Below are 16,659 nucleotides of genomic sequence, written 5' to 3'. Positions count from 1 at the left end.
ATCTTATCAATCCTGTGTGCATGCCAAAAGTAAATTCGTTCTAACATGTTATATTATAAGATTGTCAAATATAAATTTATTCTAACATGTTATATATGATATATTACGAGATTTTGTATTTGTTAAGAATACAAATAACATTGTCAATATTACGTGTCAGTTTGAGACAAAATAAATTTATTTTAACCTATTAACATGTATGTAGTAAATTATATTACAAAATTTGGTGTTAGATAAAAACATAAATAATATTGTCAATATTGCGTGTTGGACAGGGATAAAGATAAATCCGTTATAATCCTTATATATATATATATATATATATATATATATATATATATATATATATATATATATATATATATATATATATATATATATATATTATTTGATGAATTTTGATAAAAAAAAACGGAAATATAGGTGGTGCTGTCCCGCCTATTCGGGTTATTCCCTTGGTCACGTCACTGTGTGAAAAGAAGCTGACTGGAAAGAGCGAAAAGCGAAGAAAGTAAGAACGAACGAAAGCAAAAAATTGTGTGCTGATTGAGATACTGATAACTCCTTCAACGTTTCCGCGTGGATCTCTCTCTCTGATTCTTCAGTCTTCGCCATGGCGGAGCGTTCGTGTTTCGGATTGGGACCTCGATTAGGTCACTTTTTTTTATTATTGATTCAGTCGCTGATTTTCTGCTTCTTATTGTCGGAATAAAGTTTAATATTTGATTAAGAGTTTTAGAATGTCTGATCATGTAGTTTGATTTTTGTTGGAACGACTTCGCGTAACCTAACTTCGTGAAATTTTTATTTTGAATGTTGGTTCTAGGATTATGAAAACGAGTTAATCGATTGGGGGTTTCATTTTTTTGTGTGAAAATTCGGTTTAGGTTTTTTTTTTTTTTTGCAAATGACTTGATTAGTTCAATTAGTTTTTTTTTTTTTTGGTGAAAATGAAGAAGCGTCTTTGATGGCATTTACGTGACTTTCTGTTAGGTGTGAATGGCTTGAACTTCGGATTGGTATTGGTTTGCATTGAATAGAATATTTGTTTCTCTGATGAAGAACTGTAGTTAGAAGCTATTATTGTAGTAAATATGTATGGTACCCTGTGCTAATTGGCTGAAAAACTAATATGTGTCTGCTGCAAAATGGGTTTGTAGCCCAGTAGCCGTTTGCATCCGTATTCCGAATGCTAAAACAAACTATAGTCTGCTCTGCTTTCTCTATAGTAACAAATTTACGTGGTTCAAAGAAATTTTTCTATGGCTATGTCCTCATTGGATTTTCACTTTGTGATGAGAGATATGCCCGGCAGGAGATTAGACACCTTTCCCTTTCAATTTACCTTTAACAATTTCAGAGAAGAATAAGATGCTTAATTGCTTTTTACCCATTTCCTCTAGGAAAAGTTTTACTGCTAGATAATCTCTCTGCTTGCCTTATCTTTACTGACAGCAACTTACTCTGCTTCTGTGATTGGAAGAGCCAGCAATATTTGTAGTTGAGATGCTCAACTTAAAGCCCTTCCAGCCAAGGTGTCAGCATAGCCAATAGTGTTTCTTCTGTTATCAAAATCTCCACATAAGTATACTTTTTGCTGAGTGTCACTGTTAAAACAACTTGACTATGTTGTATTAGCTGTTACCTCTCAATTGCCAAAGGATCCATTTAAGTCTCTTGATGTTGCTTCCCTAATTAACTATGAACCTGCTCATAACTCCACATGCCCATGCTATAGTGGCTCAGATAGAATCAGTTGCATGCTTTAGAGTCTTAGACTACCAACTGCTCAATCTTTGGGTAATTGAAATTATTCTTTTTTTCTATATTGGGTAATTGATCTGTAGCCTGAAGTGACATGCCACCGAAGTGCTAACAACTTTTGAATCTTACATTGTTAATTTTCTCAACACCTTTTCAATATTACCAGCTTGTAAAAGCTTCAAACTCAAACTACTTGTCACTTTCTTCCAAACAGTTATCATCCTTGAATTTTCTTTGTAGCTGCCAATTTTTTAATAGCAAAATCTTTTAGTAGTTGTTGTTTTAGCATGCTGATACTGTGGTTGCTACATCCTCCATTTACAATTGCATCATTGTAAATTAATAGGATAATATGGCAATCATCAATGTTTTAAACGACCAGCAGCAGCAGCCGTAATCTGTATCACATATCCTAAAGTGAATTAGTTATAGTTACACATGAATAAATCAAATTTCTTATGCATTTGAGATTGTAAGAATTAAAGTTATTATTGATATGATTACTTGATTAGTGTATTGATATGATTACTTGATTAGTGTGGCTGTAGTTTGATTCTTAAAGTTTGCTTCAATAATTGTATTGTGCATGTGATAATATAGCAGTCTAATATTTTAGTGAATGCCATCTTCTATTATTTATCAATCTGCAGATCTTCAGCAATTACAACTTGAAGCCCAGCATAGGTGGTTGCGCCCTGCAGAAATATGTGAAATTCTTCGCAATTATCAGATGTTTCAAATCACATCAGAACCACCTAACGGGCCACCAAGTATGGTTTCTGCATATGCTACTGATCGATTTATTAATGCCACCTATGTCAGTCTTGTCCACATATGGATATGGGTAGATTGAATTGCTCATAATGCTTAAAATTGCTAATCCTCCTTGAATTGTTTCTTGCAATTTTCATCTCTGTATTTCTAAGGTTGCCTGGCAACCTTATAGATGCCAATTATGGAGGTTGTACATATCTGTCTTTCTTTTGCAGCAAAAGACTTAAATATTTTTGTCTTTCTTAAGTTGTCTGACAACCTTATACATGCCAACCTTTTAGATCCCAAAAGATCTTTGTTTCACTGCAAAGGGCACCTGATACATTGTAATCATGTCTGTATTTTCTAGGGTACTATTAATAGTTTTGTTGTTCATGCTAAAATCTGGCTTCATTGTTAACTTTAATTCATCTTTTCATGCATTCAATGCTTGCAGGTGGTTCCCTTTTTCTATTTGATCGGAAGGTTTTAAGGTACTTTAGAAAAGATGGACATAATTGGAGAAAGAAAAAAGATGGAAAGACTGTGAAGGAAGCTCATGAAAAGTTGAAGGCAAGCATGGAATTTTCTTATGTTGAGTTTGTGATTGATGAAATCTTTATAAGAGCATACATATATATATATATTATAACTTATTATTTCAGTTTTATTTTTCTCTAATTGGAAAACAAGTCTTTATACCCTAAAAAATTACTTGCTGAGGTTGTAACATCCTTTGAGCAATTAGGTGGGAAGTGTTGACGTGTTACACTGCTACTATGCCCATGGAGAAGAAAATGAAAATTTTCAGAGGCGAAGCTATTGGATGCTTGAACCGTGAGTGTGATGAACTAGTTTACATTTCATTTTTGTTTAGTAATTGTCTTTAAACTTGAAATACTACTACTTTATTTTCCATGACAATTGCTGTCTATATTTCTTACTAAGTACTGGCATTACTACTTAGTATAGCATAAGTGTATTTATACTTGCATTTGGAGTCAGTTAATAGTTAATTATAACAAGTATATAACTATATATTACTGAACTGGACTGTTTTTGTGTTTCTCAGCAAATTTTTAAGTTCCCAATATTCTACTGAAATAATTTATTTTTATTAAAATTAATTAGAATAAGAATTTGTTTTGTTGCAGGGATATGATGCATATAGTATTTGTTCACTACTTGGATGTTAAGGTATTTTGCTTGTTTTCTTTATTTCACACTTTTTTATTAAGATATTTTGCTTCCTTACTAGAGCAAGAAATGTATCATTGCTTGGTTTTGTTGCCGGTGCAGTTTTGACCTGAGTGTGTATGACATCTAGTAGCTCAAACCTAGTTTGTTCTGAGTTTTTTTTGTCCTCAAGACTTCCCTCTAGAATTGAAGGAAGAAATAGAGTACTAGTGTACTACTGTACAAGTACTATTTTCATTCCCTTAAACATTGACTATATGTGAACAAATAATCTATCTTCCATCTGACTTCCTTCTAAGTTTCTTACCATCATGGATTGGAGAATGTGCTTTTTTAATTGTAAGCCTGGATAGCTATGTTTAAGCATTATAACATCCACCAAATGCTAACATACTAACATTCAAATTTGCTCTTCTGCTACTAAATTTATGTTTTTCACTTTTTACCATGAAAAGACATCCTTGGTTTTTAATCTTCAGAAATCCCATTTGATGATATTGAGTAAGTTGCATAATCCTTTTGAAAAGATCCTGAACTCTGTTTCTATAATATTCTAGAAATCAGGCAGAAAACTTTTGAATTCAATATTGACTCACTTGTTTGATCATTGATGACTTAGTATTAATAGGTGTTTTGTGGGTTCTTCACCTTTCAGGTTAACAAAACCAATGTTGGTGGAAAAACATATTCTGACGAGGTTACATCAGATTCCCAGAAGAGCAGTTCTTTGTCATCTGGCTTTCCCAGAAATTATGGTAGTGTGCCTTCTGGAAGTACAGATTCCATGAGCCCAACAAGCACTTTGACATCTTTATGTGAAGATGCTGATTCAGGTAATTCTGATATATATTTAATGGTTGTCACACTTAATTCTTTTGATCTGAATTAACATGCCAAGGCTTTAAATATCTTGGTTTACTGTTATGCCATGCTCACATGTTTGGTGCATTTGGTCTAACTGGTTTAATCAAACTTCTTCCTAGAGGATATTCATCAAGCAAGTTCAGGATTACACTCCTATCGTGAATCACAAAATCTGGGGAATGATCGTCCGATGGATAAGATTGATGCTCGTTCAAATAGTTCATATCCTATGCATCCGTTTTCAGGTTACCTCATCTTTTTATTCTTATTTGTCTTAGTCTCTAAGATGATTATTTTGTAACTTCTATTTTGTTTAAATTATATAGTTTTATGTATAGAGGGAGGATAAGGAGACTGGGAGACTGAATACATTGATACTGATATCAACTTTATTTGATATGATGTTTTACCTGTGTTCAGAAATGATACAAAACACAAAATACTAATCCCTATTTAAATAAGAAAGCAAATAACAAGAAAATAAGGAAATATGGAAACTAGTCTTAAGATGCTCTAAATTAATATACAATCAAGATATTGGATATTTTTTTGTATATTCTCACATATCTAATGTCTTAAATAACATCTGCATTAATAAGCCTTTTCTGGGATTTGACATTTGAATTTTTTTGTATGTTTTGAAACGTTTTCAGGTGATCATGGGCAGTTACCAGTTTCTGGAGCAGAATATATCCCACATGTTCTGGGGGATAAGTCTAGAGCTAGTGATACTACTTACATTGAGGGTCAGAGAGCACAGGGCATTGCATCTTGGGACAATACCATGGAACAGTCTGCAGGAGAGTATGCTGATCCTTCTCTTGTATCATCTACAACCATTCCATCAAGTGCAGTGGGAAACATCCTTGAAGAAAACCATACTGTTCCTGGCAAACTTTTAGGGCGTAAAAATGCCCTAACTGAAGAGGAAAGGGGCTCTCAGCCTGTCCAATCAAATTGGCAGGTACTTACTGTTAAATTTCTCGCTATATCTTCCCGTAGTGTACTCTTGCTTGCATGCATACATCTGATTTCTCAGCATAAAGATGAGTATTATTTGAGGTTCTATTAGGAACAGTTGTGCTATCTTGTTGTATGGGACAATATCTGGAATTTTCTGTCCCAGAAACCATAGTTTCTGCAATTGCGGTGGAGTGGCACCCTGCTCCTCCTCCAAGGGCAGTCACGTCGTGGTGTGGTGCATTCCATGGCAAATAGCGGGCGCTTTTCAGAGGCATCAAATCTTCATGCTTCTTAGCAATCTATTCATTTGTTCTAGAGCACCTGCGCCTTCTTCTTGCTTCTGTTTTGCACTTCTGCAACATCTTCCTGTCATCAACCTCTGTTCTGCAACTTCCAGCAATGCAAAAAATAGAGCAACGATCATGCTATCCATTATCCTGCTATAGCATTTTTTCCCTGGGGGGCTTTCATCTTTGAAAAAGAAATAATTGCTTGAGGATGGGGAAGATGAAAATTTGTGGGAGTTGTTGCTTGATATTAAAAGAAATTAAGAGATTCTAGAAGGTGGATTTATGGAAAAAGTGGCCTGGGAATACAGTTACTTTTTTTTTCCAGGAATTAGTCATTTAGCCATGTATTTTAATAAGTTGCAATACAATATAATGATGTATTGGGATGGAGCCTATTCATAACTTTGTGTTACTGGTGTACATGTGTAGCACTGAATGTTTTGAATTGTTTCTGAACTTGTAGAAATTCTAAAGAACATAGTAGCGTTTATCTTAAATTTTTATTACAGACTTTCTTTTTTACTTTATGTTTGTCCTAATGTATCCTTATTTAATCTGCTGAGATGAGAATTAAGTAGTTTGATGGGGGGAGTGGCCTTGCATTGGTTTGATGTCAATTTTATATTTGATCTGTAACCCTGATGTTTTAACTTGTAGTGGTATCTCATCAAAATCTTTTATCTGCACTAGTTTGTGAGATTTAGCATTGATATATAACTATTTTTATTTTGTTATTTTAATTGTTGATTCAGATTCCTTTTGAAGACAATACAGGAGAATTGCCTAATTGGGGCTTCACCCAATCATTGGGTTTGGAATTTGGATCTGATTATGGTGCTAGTTTACTGGGGGATGTAACTAATAATGCAGGCCCAGAAATTGTTCCTGAGCTGTTCACTTTTAATGGTGAGTTAAAAGAGCAGTCTGTGCACCAAAACTTCTCAAAGCTGTATACACATGGGCAATCTCAACCTACACTGAAATCCAATTCTGAATATGAAGTTCCTGGTGAAGCAAGTATCAATTATGCCTTGACCATGAGGCGTGGATTATTGGATGGAGAGGAGAGCCTCAAGAAGGTTGATAGTTTCTCTAGGTGGATGACTAAAGAATTTGCAGGTGTGGATGATCTGCATATGCAGTCTTCCCCTGGTATTTCATGGAGCACAGATGAGTGTGGGGATGTGATAGATGATACCTCATTGAATCTGTCCCTGTCTCAAGACCAGCTGTTTAGCATAAATGATTTTTCTCCTAAATGGGCTTATGCTGAATCAGAAATTGAGGTACTTTGTTTGAGATTCACACAATTATAATATATATTACTTATGGTTGTGCTGTTTGTTTTTCTTTTCTTGTATGTCGTGAGCGTATGTATGGCACTTGGAATCTACTTTAGATTAATATCTTTTGCCTCGGATATTGACGGCTTTTTTTTGAGGTCAGATGCATATAGTTTTGTTCTTTATTTATTTGGATATTCCCAATGTGTGTCTGTTCTCTTTGTTAATGAATATTTCTTGTATTTCATGATATATCCTGTTTATATTCTTTATTTGCTTTGGAGTTTTATACTTATGGTTTACTCATTTTTCTATGGTTTTCTACCACAACATGAAATGAAGAGAAGTCAGCTGTAATTTGACTGATATCTTATCCTATTCAAAATTATACAGGTGTTGATTGTTGGAACATTTTTGAAGAGTCAACCTGTGGTGGCAAAATGTAACTGGTCCTGTATGTTTGGGGAAGTGGAGGTTCCTGCTGAGGTTTTAGCTGATGGAATTCTGTGCTGTCAAGCTCCACCTCATAAGATTGGACGGGTTCCCTTCTATGTAACATGTTCCAATAGGTTTGCTTGTAGTGAAGTTCGGGAATTTGAGTACAGAGAGGGCTTTGATAGAAATATACAATTTGCAGATTGTTTTAACAATTCAACTGAAATGGTGCTTCATTTGCGACTGGTGGGGTTACTTTCTTTAAACTCAGTACGCACTTCAAATCAAGTGTTTGAGGGTGATATGGATAAAAGAAGCTTAATATTCAAGCTTATTTCACTGAAAGAGGAAGAGGAATATTCAAGTAAGGAAGAGACAACTGCAGAGATGGATATATCAAAACACAAGTTGAAGGAGCTTATGTTTCACAAGCAGGTTAAGGAGAAGTTGTACTCATGGCTTCTTCACAAAGTTACTGAAACTGGTAAAGGGCCTCTTGTATTAGATGAAGAAGGGCAAGGCGTGTTACACTTAATTGCTGCTCTTGGTTATGATTGGGCCATAAATCCAATCATAACTGCTGGAGTCAATATCAACTTCCGTGATGTGAATGGATGGACAGCTCTACACTGGGCTGCATTCTGTGGCCGGTAAAGACCTAATTTCTTTTATTTGTTTTGAGTTGATTTGGTGTATGTTGGAACTACTTATCTTGTTGAAACCTCTTTGGCTACCCTGATTATTTCATTTTTCCAGAGTTTTGGAATTTTGGATTTGATTAAATATGAAACCATTAGGTGGTATGAAAATTCTGGCCCCTTTCCTGTAGGAAATGTCTTTCTTTCTTTTTTCATTGTTAATATTTATTCTATTTTGATGCCAAGGTCGGTGGATTTTTTATACATGTGAATTTGTTGAAAATTAATTTTAAAGCAATTGCTTTGGTCAGTTAAAGACAAATTTAAAGCTATATTCTGTGATGCTTTCAGCATTAGAGTATTCCTTTTCAAAAATGTCCTCAGATATATTATTTTCGTTCAGCATAACATGAATTGGTTCCTTATATTATTATTTGTCCTCTGCTCAGAGAGCGAACAGTTGCTGTCCTTGTCTCCATGGGTGCAGCAGCTGGAGCATGGACAGATCCATGTCCAGAATTTCCTTCGGGTAGATCACCTGCAGATCTTGCTTCTAGCAAAGGCCATAAAGGAATCTCTGGTTTTCTTGCTGAGTCATTATTAACTGGCCACCTTGAATCACTCACAATGGATGAAAATAAAGATGGTAGGAAAGAAACTTCAGGAACGAAAGTAGTGCAAACAGCTTCAGAGCGAACTGCGACACCTGTGCTTTATGGTGATATACCAGATGCTATCTGCCTTAAGGATTCTCTTAATGCTGTCCGTAATGCTACACAAGCTGCTGATCGTATATATCAAGTATTCAGAATGCAGTCATTTCAGAGGAAGCAGTTTGCTCAGTATGAAGATGATGAATTTGGATTGTCAGATCAACAAGCTCTTTCTCTCCTAGCTTCTAAGACGTGCAAATCTGGTCAAGGAGAGGGTTTAGCCAATGCTGCTGCAATACAAATACAGAAAAAGTTTCGTGGTTGGACGAAGAGAAAAGAATTCTTGATCATTCGCCAAAGAATTGTTAAAATCCAGGTTCATTGTTCTGCTCTCTTTAGTTTCCTGTCTGTCTATATTTTAATTAGGTAAATTATAAATTTAGTCGCAAAGGACGAGCCCTGGTGCAGCGGTAAAGTTGTGCCTTGGTGACTTGTTGGTCATGGGTTCGAATCCGGAAACAGTCTCTTTGCATATGCAAGGTTAAGGCTGCGTACAACATCCCTCCCCCATAAATGGGGTACGAAGTTTTTTATAAATTTAGTCGCAATATTTTTGTTTGGTCCCTACATGAAAAATTGCTTACAAATTAGTCCTTACTGTTTAAGTCTTAATGGTGTTAGTTTTTAGTTTTTTTCATATAAAACTAAAAATGATCTGTCGGGTGTAGGGAAGTGTAAAATTTTCGCTTTATAACTAAAATGAAAAACGATGTTATTTTGTAAAATAGAGAGGGGCCGAATCTAATACCGTTGTAATGTTTCCAAACAGCAGGGATCAAATCATAAATGTTTGTTCATGTAGGAACTAAAATGCAGAATTTATGTAAGGTGTAGAAACTAATTTTTTAATTTTACCTTCTTAATATTATGGTGGTTCATTTTACTTTGACGTTGATTTCTCATTGAACATCCTATCAACTATTCTGCTATTTAGTTTCACCTGATAACATTGCATTGGAGGGTTCAATTGATGAAAACTTAGGGTTCAAATACTTCGCCATTTCTGTTTGCCCTTTATATAACTTGCATGCACGTAGAGATCACGTTGGGTGTCAATATTGGTAAAGAAATCAGAGGTTAATAGAAATCATGTTTCGCTATGGTGTTCAAGGCCCATGTAAGAGGTCACCAGGTCAGAAAGCAGTATAAACCAATCATTTGGTCCGTGGGAATCCTGGAAAAGGTCATATTACGCTGGAGACGCAAAGGCAGTGGCTTACGTGGATTTCGACCGGCTGCCCTGAACAAGGTCCCTGAACAACCAAGCGAATCTCCGAAAGAGGATGACTATGATTATCTCAAGGAAGGAAGGAAGCAGAGTGAAGTAAAGTTCAAAAAGGCCCTTTCACGGGTGAAGTCCATGGTTCAGTATCCAGAGGCACGGGCTCAATACCGGCGGGTGCTAAATGTAGTTGAGGACTTCCGTCAAACCAAGGTATTTTGATTTGATTGTCTAACTTATGTCTTGTCCTACTTATAAACTCATGATGGATACTTGGTTTAATGATATGTTCTTTTGATGTCCTACCAGGGAGGTAATTTGAATTTGATAAATTCGGAAGAGACAGTTGATGGTGTGGAGGATTTGATTGATATTGACATGCTTTTAGATGATGAAAATTTCTTACCTATAGCATTCGATTGATTCTCTGCTGTTGCTCCACCCACCCCCGGTAAATAGATGGCCAGTTGGTTTTATTTGGCATTGGAGAGATCCTAACATGGTGTGCTGCTGTATATATATTTATATTTATATATAATATACAATCAGAACTACTTGGATCATAGGTCTTCCTGTTTTCAAGCAAAAAACTAATTAGATCCAAGGGTGGGTTTATAAATAGATTATGAAACCTAGAATGCGTTAAGGTTTGATAGTTCAAATACATGATAGACATGGTTTAATTTTATATATGATGATTTGTATATGACATGATTATTTTTATTTAGATCGAAATATGCTTTTAATTCTTAAATTTGTATCATTTTTTAAAATTTAGTCTTGTTATAATTTCTGTTTTGCTTTTGGTGTATTTATTCCATTTTAAATAGTGTTTTAAATTCATTTAATTTACGTATCATTAGAAGGTTGTTAAATATACAGTGGGGGCTATTTTTCAGGTGATGGTTTGGGTTTCATTCTAGAAAATGTGTTTGGTATGAAAATTATTTTCTTAAACTATTCTAAAGTGAAATTTCTCTTTTCTCAAATTATTATTGGGCAAAAATTGATACTTTTTTTAAAAAAAAATATTATCATCCATGTCAAATAATATTGCTGCATTTAGAAGAAAATAGAGGAAATAAAGATTAACTAAACAAGATGATAACGCCATAACAAATAATAGCATACTATGTATAGACAAGAGTGTTATACTGTTATACATTCACTTTCTTTTTTTCTTTTCTTTCTTTATACTGTATCACTTATCACTGTTACTTATTAAATTTTGAATAATTATCAAAATATTAACTTTCAGAATTTAAAATCCAAACTCAAACTGAAATTTAAATTCAAAATATACTTAGTTTTACATAATTTGATAAAAAAATTAATCCAAGCTAAAACCACCTAATAATTTCTATCATAACATAGATAGATTCTTTATTATTAACATTGATTCTCACTTTTTTATTAAATGTGAGTTAGTCTAGAGTGATAAAAAAAAGTGAGTTAGTCGTAATTTTGCAAATTTTAATTTTAACTAATAGTAGAAAATATTATGTTCAAAAGAGGGCCATTTTTTCTTAATAAATTAAGTGTCGTTAGAAGAGGTGCAAAATTTGTTTTTTTAATACTACTTTTCACTTTTAAAAAAATAAAAAAATAATCATTGTCGAAAAAAGGAAGAGAAAGTTTATGTATTTTAGAGAATAAACGGCACTAATTGAATAAATGAAATTATGGATATACAGAACAGTTATGCACCAACTCAGACTGATGAAGAAGATCTATTGAAAAGGAAAAAAAAAGGAACAGAATGTTGGCTTCTGAGAGGATTTAAAATGCACAACTCATCTAATGGGGTGGTACTGATCAGAAACTCGTCTCGGGGGCAGCTTTCGCAATATGAAGAGCACCAACGTTGATGGAACAATCTCTACCAACTGCACCCTCAAGAAAGAAAGAATCATTCAGGAAGGCTTAGAATAGAAGGTACTTATAAGGAAGAAATATGATAAATATTGATCTTTATATTAAGCATGTGAAGTCTAGCATATTGAGAGTGCCAAAAAGTATATTCCTAGGTGAAGTCACCTAATGCTAGCGGTGTTCAGATTTGAATTTAAGGGTATTTTTGAAATAATAACATTAAATAGGATTGAACTAGTTGAAATTTGATTATATTCAAATCCACCAAACTTGAACTTTTTTTTCTTATATTTGAATAAGAAGGTAATATGATTTAATTTCATTAAGTATAAAAAAAATCAAGACAGATTAATTTGCATACTTATACTTTTTCTTATTTTTATTTGAAAAAATTCAGTAATATCTCCCGATTTGTTCTCTAAAAAAAACTAAAATAATCGGAAGAAAGATTGCCTATTAATTTTTTTTTACTAGAGGTTAGTGAAAAGAAAGATTTTCTTTTTTCTATTTGATTTTAGAATATTTTTTTTGTAAAATATTTAAAATTATATGATAAATTATATAGTTATGGTAAAAATTAGTAAACTTACTAGATATAATAATTGTAATTGAATAACAGTATAACTTGTCTTGTCTTTGAACACTAGTAATATTTGCTTCTTTATTTTTTAGTAAATCAAATGATATTTTAATACACCAAATAAGGCAGTCATTATTTTAGGAGAGCAATTTAATTTAATGTGCAGTCACATGATATAACTAAACACGATTTCCTATTCCTCCCTGGCTGACTAAAAAATACAAGATGCTGACTTACCAAATAGTACACTAGGTTAAGAATGGGATGGTCCAAGACATCAAGATCTGCATTCTCATCAAATGCAGAAAATGCAAGCTACATTAAAGATGAAAAGAATGATCTTGTCAGAAACCAGTAATTTCAAATACTTGCAGTAGTTTTAAATGGGAAGGAACTCACCAAAGCACATCTTATCAGGAAACAAGTGCAACAAATACTTGTAACAGACCCAACCTGCCAAGGTGGAAAGTTAGGCACCAACTGCTTTTGCCAGAGTTTTTAAGTCATTAAACAATTTTTCCCTCACTTGGAACATGGTCTCAATTTGATATTTAAGGATATACTTCCTCTGTAAGGTTGAAAAACATAAAGCAACTCATACTTTAGATTCAAACCTCGTAAAGTTTCTTTTGACGGCCTCTGGATTCAATGGGAAAGCGTCTCAACAAGAAAAACAACCTACAACATTCTGAACAGGTTAGTGTTCATTTGTTCAATGACCTAACAAGGGTTGTACCATCTGAAAGACAACAGCTTACCTTCCACCATACAATAAAAATCCAAGAGCAGCAAAGAATGATATAACTGCAAAAGAACATTAAAGCAAAGGTCACAATACCAAACAACTATACACGAGAAGTTTCTTGGTAATAATTCATTATATATACTCACTCTAGTTTTAATTGTAAGATCATTGTATGAGGGCAAGATGAAAAATAAATTTTGACACAAAAAAGTCATCAAGTAAATGATGTTGATAGAAATAACCTGCAAGGAAGAGTTTTGCAGCTCCCAAACCAGCTGCAGTTCTGCTTACACTCATGTAAATCCAGAGGCAGACCTATTATATCAGGGTGATAAGATTAAAATAAAATCATTGAATAAACTAGTAAGAATTCTTATTTGAACGACTAGAATGGTGGACAAGGAAAACAAGATTGTGCACTTGCCTGTATCAAGTAAATAAAACCATTGATGATAAAATAAGATGGCCTAAGTTTCTGTGCCGGTTCACTTCTGGCCTGAAACACATTTGAGGCACATAAATGGAATATAATTTACCACAAATCAATTAAAAAAAATGAGTGTTAATGTAGTTCTCTCAAAAGAAAGTAAACATACCTGGTGATATATCTCAGCCCAGAACAAGACAAGTAATGCATAAGTAGAAAAAAACAGAAGACCGGGAACCTCCATTAGCACCTGCTCTAGTGCCTATAACATGATATGATAATAGGTCAGAACATGAATAGAAACAAATAAGGTAGATATAAGTTGAATTGTCAACGGGAAAAAAGAAAAGGTTGAAAAAAAAGACAGAAAAATGAAGGTTAAGCAAATGGGCAGAAATTACATATTTCCTTATGCAACTGCTTGTTTTTTATTCTTTTTGGGAGGGAGAAATTATTGCATGGTCTTGGATCATCAAGTTTTTAAGGTCATAGCCAATCTCTAGGTAACTAGTAGATGAGTTTTTCAATTTATGAGAAAGAGTTAACAAAAACTCGGCCATGTATCTTGTCAAAATTGCTCGAGACCCTAGACATGTAGGGACATTGGACTGCAATACACTTGATTTTATAAATCATAGTGGAAAACTGTAAATGTGTAATGGACCTCATAAACTCTGGTAATAAAATACAATGGACTGAAAACTCTAAAGTCATGCTCTTTGTTCTTTACCAACCCAAAAAATAAAAATGTTGATGAAACTACAGTATTTTCATAATCCATATTCGATTCCAAATTTAGACACCCAATATCCAACCCTAGCCTAAGACATGATATGCTCTATTTTTATCCTACTTCCCTAACCTACCAAGTACCAACGCAATAAATGAAGTGGGATTAATGCATAAATTCCAGTAGGTGAGATTTAAGAATAGAAAAAATACCTTTGGTCTAATTGCAAAAACATTTCTGTATAAACCGAAAAGGACAGCCCTCACTGCAAATGTAATATGGATTCGTCAAGCATAAAATCAAAACAAATAAGCTAACAGAGCTGTTTAAGGACTATTCACTACTCTTACATCCATTGACAACAAAATTCATCAAGTGGAAAACCTTCTGCGTCGTCCACCCATATTCAGGTACCCTCATTTGAATTCGCACCAGTTGCACCTGATAATAAACAAATTATGATTATTGATTCATTTGAGAAAATCTGGCTTGGAAACAAACACCCATAAGCACATATTTCTACCAAATTCCTCACAAAATTCATATCTCTAGCTGCAAAAGACAACACTTCACATTTTGCAAGAAAAGCCCATGTTTTCCAAGCTACACTGATTCATAGGGGCTGCTAAGGAATAACCCTGATAGAGAAACATCAGTGTTGGATCATCAAAATCTGGTCAGTGGTTAAAGTTCAAACCTTATTGGGATTTGATGTGATGGGGTGGTGTCAATTGTGTAGTATATATAAGTTCAGAACAAAACCAAAACAGATAAAGTGATTCAAAAACAAACAATGCATATCTAAGGCCATAATGGAAAAACTTCTTCATTTTTCTCAAGACTCATGATTTTCCATGAAAATGAAAGAAAAAACACCAACCAGGGCAACGAAGGAGACCAACGTATAAGCGGCACAAAGGGCATAGTAAGTGCCTCTCTGCCATTGATCTGAGTCATCAATCTGGTTCCACCATTGAAGTGCACCCACAAACTCACCCTCTCCTTCTATGAACCCAAAGCTCTTAGTCCTGAGTCCAAATGCCATAATTGGATTTGGAATAATCACAAAGGAATTATTATTTAATTTAATTAATAACAATGAAGAATGTCTAGGAAGAAAAAGAAGAAAGAAGCAAAAGGCGAAGTTCTTTTCGGCATGGGAAGAAGTTAATGGAATGTCTCGTGGCTATGTACCAAATCGTACACGTAGGTGTCTAGTCTTACACGTGTGACGTCGTGGCATATTCGTTTATTATGCAGAGAGGACATGCCATGCTTTGCTTTGTTTGAAGGGATTACTTGGATGATGATTGATGCCAAGTTACCAACAACAACTTTTGGTTTGTGTCATCAAAAGGGTTTTATGTTTTGACTTGACTATATCATATTCCTCCGATCAAACAGTGCACAGATACATGCCTCGGGGTTGACCCTTTCGTCCACCAAAGCTTTAATTTTAATATTATTCCTAATGCGGGTTGATTATTATAATACTTAGGCCTTGGTGGCTTTTTTGTTCTATAAAAACTCATCTTTGATATACTTTTCGTGAAAATTAAATGTTTAAATAAGTATCTATTAATATGTAATTACATAGTTAAAAAAATGTTTTCTTTGCTGAATTAAGAAAAGGTTACTTCTACGGTAAATTATCTTGTGAGTAGTTTGCCGTATATCATTAGATATAAACATATTTTAATAAAGGTCCAAATATTTCAGTTGCAACCTCTTGAAAAAGTTTACATGAAATTGCAATTTGGTCCTTCTTTTACCCTAGTCTCCCTACTCGTACCCTCTTCTCGCCTCCTTCCTCCTCCCAAAGATTCGATTTTCCGCTTGAATAACCGCAACTTGAGGTCCTGCGTTGGAACCAAGCTGTTCGTGCTCCTTCTTCAGGAGTGTTAATATCGTCAAAGGCACGTTTCTTATGAGTGTTGAATGATGAAAATTTAAATCTTAAACTGTCACGCTGGTTGGAGAAGATCGCGCGTATTGAGATTGGGGATATTCTCGTGGAGGAACTTCAATTATGAAAAATTTGATGAAAATTTTCTGTTTTTCTAATAGTAGATCTAAATTGTAATTTGTTTGATACTTAATTATTTATTAATCAATCACTACTAATGGAAGAACACAAACGTGGATCTGAGTTTGATTTTGTGATAATGAGTGAGAGTTTTTGA

The 16,659-nt window shown here is 34.1% G+C and overlaps 2 protein-coding genes across 4 annotated transcripts; one reads left to right on the top strand and one right to left on the bottom strand.

Moving 5' to 3' along the window:
• The first annotated feature begins 390 nt into the window (after positions 1–390).
• On the top strand, positions 391–10,876 carry LOC100795682 (calmodulin-binding transcription activator 2). The gene is made up of 13 exons (XM_006579922.4): positions 391–653; positions 2,415–2,534; positions 2,975–3,090; positions 3,266–3,354; positions 3,672–3,714; positions 4,370–4,547; positions 4,698–4,823; positions 5,232–5,542; positions 6,584–7,117; positions 7,508–8,199; positions 8,637–9,216; positions 10,012–10,335; positions 10,432–10,876. Exons 1-13 carry the CDS (start codon positions 614–616, stop codon positions 10,543–10,545), a joined length of 3,267 nt encoding a protein of 1,088 aa, XP_006579985.1. The 5' UTR covers positions 391–613; the 3' UTR covers positions 10,546–10,876.
• Positions 10,877–11,765: 889 nt separating this feature from the next.
• LOC100802255 (tobamovirus multiplication protein 1) lies at positions 11,766–15,652 on the bottom strand. 3 transcript variants are annotated; one of them, XM_006579921.4, is made up of 11 exons: positions 15,357–15,652; positions 14,827–14,917; positions 14,689–14,741; positions 13,916–14,008; positions 13,744–13,815; positions 13,562–13,634; positions 13,333–13,378; positions 13,189–13,252; positions 12,974–13,027; positions 12,812–12,889; positions 11,766–12,015 (listed from the first exon to the last, which is right to left on the bottom strand). In XM_006579921.4, exons 1-11 carry the CDS (start codon positions 15,519–15,521, stop codon positions 11,938–11,940), a joined length of 867 nt encoding a protein of 288 aa, XP_006579984.1. In that variant the 5' UTR covers positions 15,522–15,652; the 3' UTR covers positions 11,766–11,937. The 3 variants fall into 3 exon arrangements, with proteins under 3 accessions (XP_006579984.1, XP_003524734.1, XP_040871358.1); XM_003524686.5 differs by having other exon boundaries at positions 11,766–12,008; positions 15,357–15,646; XM_041015424.1 differs by lacking the exon at positions 15,357–15,652 and adding an exon at positions 15,012–15,115 and having other exon boundaries at positions 11,766–12,008.
• Positions 15,653–16,659: the final 1,007 nt, after the last annotated feature.

This window comes from Glycine max, chromosome 5 (genome assembly GCF_000004515.6).
Source record: "Glycine max cultivar Williams 82 chromosome 5, Glycine_max_v4.0, whole genome shotgun sequence".
NCBI classification, from domain to species: domain Eukaryota; kingdom Viridiplantae; phylum Streptophyta; class Magnoliopsida; order Fabales; family Fabaceae; genus Glycine; species Glycine max.
This window is presented reverse-complemented; position numbering and strand designations above follow the sequence as displayed.

Bases quoted from the DNA above. Each gene is read 5' to 3' on its own strand.
- LOC100795682 (XM_006579922.4), top strand. From the start codon at position 614: ATGGCGGAGCGTTCGTGTTTCGGATTGGGACCTCGATTAG. The intron at 5,543-6,583 runs GTACTTACTGTT...TTGTTGATTCAG, and splicing joins CTGTCCAATCAAATTGGCAG to ATTCCTTTTGAAGACAATAC. The intron at 8,200-8,636 runs GTAAAGACCTAA...TCCTCTGCTCAG, and splicing joins TGGGCTGCATTCTGTGGCCG to AGAGCGAACAGTTGCTGTCC.
- LOC100802255 (XM_003524686.5), bottom strand. From the start codon at position 15,521: ATGGCATTTGGACTCAGGACTAAGAGCTTTGGGTTCATAGAAGGAGAG. The intron at 14,742-14,826 runs GTAAGAGTAGTG...TTACATTTGCAG, and splicing joins GAATTTTGTTGTCAATGGAT to TGAGGGCTGTCCTTTTCGGT. The intron at 12,009-12,811 runs GTAAGTCAGCAT...TTGAGGGTGCAG, and splicing joins TTAACCTAGTGTACTATTTG to TTGGTAGAGATTGTTCCATC.